The sequence below is a fragment of the Mandrillus leucophaeus genome, unplaced genomic scaffold, assembly GCF_000951045.1.
Source record: "Mandrillus leucophaeus isolate KB7577 unplaced genomic scaffold, Mleu.le_1.0 Scaffold432, whole genome shotgun sequence".
Taxonomy (NCBI): Eukaryota; Metazoa; Chordata; class Mammalia; order Primates; family Cercopithecidae; genus Mandrillus; species Mandrillus leucophaeus.
This window is the reverse complement of record NW_012104610.1, coordinates 1950649-1957391: the sequence shown is the minus strand read 5'-3', so window position 1 is coordinate 1957391 and position 6743 is coordinate 1950649. Positions and strand designations below refer to the sequence as shown.

The window sequence follows — 6743 nt, the reverse complement described above, 5'->3', positions numbered from 1 at the left end:
GGTGGTGCCACCTTTGTTGAGAGTTACTGCTTGAGGTAATTTAATCGTCTTGATGGTTCTTGTGATGAGTTAGGAGTCCATTATCACAACCTAATCAATCTAGAAGTCATGAAGTCTCCACCCACTAATTAAGGTGACTCAATATAAACCTGCCTCCTGTGCCTCCACATTAGCTCATTTGGAAGACCTGGGTATAGGTGGTCGTCTCCTTGGCTCAGAGTCCCTGCAGCAGCTGAGGTGCCTGTGTCTCTCTGGTTCCCAGTGGCCGTCATCATGCTCTCCTCCTCACTCAGGGTGGCTGTGGTGTGTGTGAGCAACATCAACAGGAGCATGGAGGCCCACAGCATCCTCAGGAGAAAAGGGCTGAGTGTGCGGTCTTTCGGAATTGAATCTCATGTGAGGCTACCAGGACCAAGACCCGGTCGTCCTGTAGTTTATGATTTTGCAACAACATATAAGGAGATGTACAATGACCTCCTCAGGAAAGATAGAGAATGCTACACCCGCAATGGAATCTTACACATCTTGGGAAGAAATGAGAGAATCAAGCCCGGTCCAGAAAGATTTCAGGAGTGCACTGATTTCTTTGATGTCATCTTCACTTGTGAGGAGAGTGTCTATGACACAGTGATGGAAGATCTGTGTTCCAGAGAAGAGCAGACCTTGCAGCCTGTGCACGTGATCAACATGGACATCAAAGATACCCTGGAAGATGCCACCCTGGGAGCTTTCCTCATCTGTGAGCTTTGCCAGTGCCTGCAGCAGTCAGACGACATGGAAGACAGCCTGGAGGAGCTGCTGTTGCAAATGGAGGAGAAGGCAGGAAGAAGCCTTCTTCACACCGTCTGCTTCTACTGAAGATCTGGGCTGGCTTTGTCCCCTTCCTCAGTAAGAACTTAGGCATGGGACTTTAGTCCAGATTTATTGTGAGAAGCATCTGCAAAGACCTTTCACTGAGTGCTGTTTGTATTACTTTTGTACATATCACCTGGAAAGGGATGATTACCAAGGAAATATTTTATGGGAAATGAGAAGGACTAACAGTTTTAAAAGCACTGAAACATGCTTGGCATTGTTCTAGGTGCATTACATAGAATAACGAATTTACTGCTTATATCATTCTACAAGGACGCTATCCCACCATGACTGCATTTGCCGGATGAGCAAACAGAGCTGATAAGGGACTGCTGGAAAAATGATTTGTTTAAGGGTACTCAGCAGATAAATAAGATTGTATAGATAAGCACTTTTTAAATGAACACTCTTTTTGCAATTTGAGTGCTATATTTTTTAATTTTTAAATGTTTTAAGTTAGTTGCGACCAATGGAGTGTGGTATTTAAATGGAGTAACTTAAATGTTGTTCTTCTTTAATAATATTACATGTTTGAAGAGATAAATGTGTTCATCTATAGATCATATATTTTTTACTAATGCTCACTTTAATAGGTAAAATCCAAATTGGATAATGAACTACATATTATTGTAAAATTTGGAATTATCTACTCAAATAGTAGGTCATCAAATTTAATGAAATAAAAAATTTAAATGAAAAGTATATTCTTATTTCTGTTTGGGGGATGGATTTCAAACCACTAAGCGACATGCTTTTGTTTAAACCTTATGAATTACACTGAAAAAAAAAGGGATCTTTCATAGTGAAAATTTTATTAAGTTTAAAATGTTCATTGCTTTGAGCATTGAGAACATCAGGTGATAAACCTAATGATGTTTTCAAGGAGAAACAAGTGAAATACTTTTTCATAATCCTTGGTAGTGGCACTAAACCATGTTTACCCATAGAGGAAAAATAGATCCGAAGTAGTTGTTCATAGATGAATTAATTTTCATGTTGTCTATTGAGCTAGACTTATAGCGACCTAAATAACAGCAGAGATTAGCTCTCAAGAGACAAAGACTTTATTTGAATGAAGGATTGGAATCAGGAATGCACCGGGTATAACAAGTCACAAGTGTATCCTGAGAGGTTGGGGTAAGGGGAAACTTTTAAAGGCAAAAAGAAGTCCACAGAAGCTGCTTGGAAATAAACGTATTGGTCATAGCAGCTGATTGCAGGAGCTGGCATTAGCTTATTGGTGCAGACAGCCATTGCTAGGCATGTGTTCTTGCGAGAACATTTTATCTGGAATGCTGCAGTCTTGAATATAATGCAGTTACAGAAATACATGTGGCCACGCAGAATGAGCCAAGTGTGTAAGACCTGCTGATGGTGTAAAGCATGTAAGATGTGCCATAATCTCTTGTGGGTTTTAGGGAGTCCTTGTGATAGTTCTTATCCTATATATACAAACATGGGCTCCCCTCCTTGATGACCTTCCAGCTCCACTTCATCAGCCTGCTCCACTGTGAATTCAGCCTTTTTCACGTTTTCTATGCTGGACTCTTTAGAAAAAGTCCCTATGTGCTGCCCACATTTAAGGAGTGTGGACTTGTGCCCTACTTCCTTGTGGGTGGATTATCCATGTAAATTATGTGGACTTACTCCACACAGATGTATCTGTTCTCCCCCTCATTAATGTATTTATTCAATTATTTCTTCATAGCAGTATGGAATCTTGGATATTTATTTTTCTATGTGGGGTTACAGTTTGATCCTGCTTTGTTTTGTTGCTCAAACTGTTGCTGTTTTGGCCATCGCAAGCGCTTTCAGTTGCCTCCTGGGCCCTTTCACGTGCCCCATCGTGGTATTTGTTTTGTTTTCCTTCGTTTTTCATGGGAAAGGAAACTCACTCTGGCATTATGAGATGCCTCAGGTTCGTCTTATATATTTCTAGCCTCAGTCCCAGAATCAACAATTTCTCCAAATCATCCTATTTGTATTACTGGAGGACGACGAGAGTAATCAAAATCGGGTGTGCTTGATGCTACTAAGGTACCAGCGTTTTCTGTCCTACATCCTTTGGCTACATTTAATTTTTTTCCCCTTGTCTTAATTTCCAGTTTGATTGTGAGGCATCTACATATAACTTTCTTTGTTTTTAAGCCTCCTTGACGTTCCATGAGCTTTCTGAATCTGTAATTTTTCAGCTTTTTACCTAATTTAAATAATTTCACAATTACTGCCTCAAAAAAAAAAATCAGTCCCATTCTTTCTCTCACCTCATTTTGAGACCCAAACTACACATCTGTTAGACCTTTTGATATTGTTCCTCCAGTACCTGAGGATCTCTTTCTTTTCTTTTTTGTTCTTTTTTTTCTCACTTCTTCAGTTGGATAATTCTGCTGATAGACCTTATGGTTAATTTTTAGAAGTAGGATTACTGTGGTCAAAGAGAAGTATAGGCCAGAAACAGTGGTTCACGCCTGTAATCCCAGCACCTTGAGAGGCTGAGGCAGGAGAGTCGCCTTGAGGCCAGGAGTTCAAGACCAGCCTGAGCAACATAGTGAAACCCTATCTCTACAAAAATATAAAAAATAGAAATTAGCCAAGTGTGGTGGCACACACCTGAGTCCTAGCTACTTATAAGAGACTACCTGGAAGACAGAGTAAATGTGTTTTTAAATTTATTAGATATTCAAGATTCCCTCCATAGAGGTTGTAACATTTTTCGTCACCACTGGCAAACATGCCTTTTCCCTCACAAACTTGCCAGCAGGGTATAGTGTCAAGCTTTTGAACATTTCTCAATCTGATAGTTTGTCAGGTATGGTTGTGTATCTGTAAAAATAGCTTCCAGCCATTCTCTCTGCTGAACACATGTGCCATTCCCCCATCATGATGTGCCGTCTGTTACCCAATCCCTTTCATCCAGGGACATTGCCTTACGACTTGCTTCAACCAACAGACTGAGCTTGAAGTATCACATACTCTGCTTCATGGATTCGACTTGTGTAAAACCACAAACAAGCCACATGGTGATTACATAATCCAGGTCAGACCAGGGGTAGATTGGACATGGGGCCGGGAGCAGTGGCTCACACCAGTAACCCAAAATACAAAAATTAACCTAGTGTGGTGCCATGCACCTGTACTCCCAGCTACTAGGGAGGCTGAGACAGGAGAATTGCTTGAACCTGATAGGTGGAGGTTGCAGTGAGCCAAGATGGCACCACTGCACTCCAGCCTGGGCAACAGAGCGAGACTCAGTTTCAAAACAGAAGAAGAAGAAGAAGGAAGAAGAAGAGGAAGAAGAGGAAGAAGAGAAAGAAGAGGAAGAAGACAGAAGAAGAAGAAGAAGGAGAAAGAGAAAAGATTGGACATGGGAAGTGAGGAGGGAGAGGAAGTAAAGAAGAGGGAATAAAACAATTACAAATAAAGCTGTTAACGTATTTATAATGTTAAGTTTTTTTCATGAAATATAAAGTATTTCCCTCATTTTTTGAGTGTTTTATTAGTCTTCTTATGGTAATTTTAAAACAGAAGAAAAAACACACATACACAAATACAGAAAACAAAACAAAATAAAGGAGTTGGTTAAGAAAATATTATAAGGCATACATCACGTAATCGAGAAATAGAAATTTGTCAGACACACCTAAAGCAATGTTCATTTGACTGGTCCTTATCACAATATCCTTCTTTCTGGCATAACTCACTTTCATACTTAAGATTTATCTTCAAATCTTCCTGAAATTTGTTTCCAAATGTCAGTTTTCATCTTCAATAACCATGTGAACACCCATTTGCCTCTTTCTCTGGCTACTTCCTCAAGAAACCATTGTATTTTCAACACAGCAAATCTAAATCTTAATTTCCCACTCTACATAGTAGATAGTCAGATATAGAAGGTCACCATTACAACTTCCAATCAGAGCTCCCCTCCCTCTACCCAATAAGCCAACACTAGAGGTGTTCAACAACCTAGAAAGTCTTCTCACCATATCTGCCCAACACATAATCATGCCCCATACTTCCCACACCCTGATTTTCAGTGATAATATTAGCTCTCACCTCTCATGCTTCCTCACACTCAACTACTGCCACAGTTCTTAGCAATTCTAGCATCCACCCAGATTATCCACCCAACACCCTCAACACTCTCACTTCTTCTCCAATTGCACTTGTCTATACCCCACCAGAGACACCCATGGCCATAGTCATCAAGAACCTCACCACCAGATCAAAATCTGAAACCGTCATGCCCCAACTATAAGACCACATCTTGTCATTCACTTTTGCTTCTTTATTTAAACTATAAGGGCTGTTTGACCATGCATTGTGCCACAACCCATGGATTCCAGCCCAGTCCCTACTTATTCACCCTTTCCGGTTCAAAGCCAGGTTTCATGGTTTATCACTATAATTACACCCTTTCAAACTCCCTCAGCATTTCTGCACCTTGCTCTTCTGTCACATTTGCGTCATCCATGTCCAAACAGAGAGAAAGGAGAGACTCAACCACCTTGTCGTGTTTTTCCAAACGGATTGGCTGGAAAAAGTAATATCTATGGGACAGTCTCATTTTTATCTTCAGAAGAGCTCTCAACACTATCACAAAAACCTACACTCAAGTTTGTATTCCCATATTTTAAAACAATTATCTATACTAAATATCCTCACCCCTATCCCCAGTCATTATCCTGACTGCCCACTGACAGCTGATGGCCTTATTTTAAGCCACATTGACAGAATAGAGAAAAACTATCAGTGAGGAAACACCTCACTGCCCTACCACCAAAACTTCCACTTACATATTTGGACCCAGCCACCCTGAAAGTCAGAAATCTGAGAGTGATTCAAAAGTCCTCCTTTTCTCATCAAGAAGCCCACTCATGTTAGCTCTAACATCCCTCTCCCATGTGTCCATTCCTCTGCCTTTTCACAGACACTTCCTTTCCCCAAGCTTCCAACCTCTCCTCCACGAACTACTGTACCAGCTGGGTTCCCCACTTCCAGTCTTGCCTCCTGCTACCTACACTCCAAGAGAAAAAGAATATTTTCTTAAAACTTTGATGTGAAAGTTGTTACTACCAAGACGAAGTCCACTATCGTCAGATCCAGGTGAAGTGGAGCTGGAGGGTCATGAAGGAGGGGAGCCCATGCTTGTACATCTGAGATAAGAACTATCACAAGGACTCCCTAAAACCCACAAGAGATTTATGGCACATCCTACATGCTTTACACCATCAGCAGGTCTTACACACTTGGCTCATTCTGCATGGACACACGTATTTCTGTAACTGCATTATATTCAAGACTGCAGCATTCCAGATAAAATGTTCTCACAAGAACACGTGCCTAGCAATGGCTGTCTGCACCAACAAGCCAATGCCAACTCCTGCAGTCAGCTTCTGTGACCAATAAACTTTGTTTTAAAGTAGCTTCTGTGGACTTCTTTATGCCTTTAAAAGTTTCCCCTACCCCAACCTCTCAGGATGTACCTACGACTTGTTATACCCGGTGCATTCCTGTTTGCAATCCTTCGTTTAAATAAACTCATTGTCTTTTGAGAGCTAATCTCTGCTGTTATTTTAGGTTGCCATAAGAAGTCTAATTCAGTAGATAACATGTAAATTGATTCAACCATGAACAACTACTTCGGATCCATTTTTCTCCTATTAATGAACATGGTTTAGTGCCACTACCAAGGATTATGAAGTGTTTCACTTGTTTCTCCTTGAAAACATCATTAGGATAGTTTGCTAAGAATGATGGTTTCCAGCTGCATCCATGTCCCTACAAGGGACACAAACTCATCCTTTTTTATGGCTGCATAGTATTCCATGGTGTATATGTGCCACATTTTCTTAATCCAGTCTGTCACTGATGGACATTTGGGTTGA

General features: G+C 40.7%; 1 protein-coding gene across 1 annotated transcript; it reads left to right on the top strand.

Annotated features, from left to right (window-relative positions):
- The first annotated feature begins 273 nt into the window (after nt 1-273).
- LOC105549260 (putative RNA polymerase II subunit A C-terminal domain phosphatase SSU72-like protein 2) lies at nt 274-858 on the top strand. The gene has a single exon (XM_011993726.1). The coding sequence runs from the start codon at nt 274-276 to the stop codon at nt 856-858; it is 585 nt and encodes a 194-aa protein (XP_011849116.1).
- The last annotated feature ends 5885 nt before the right edge of the window (nt 859-6743 follow it).

Excerpts from the sequence above, each read along its gene's own strand:
- LOC105549260 (XM_011993726.1), top strand. The coding sequence starts at position 274 with ATGCTCTCCTCCTCACTCAGGGTGGCTGTGGTGTGTGTGAGCAACATC.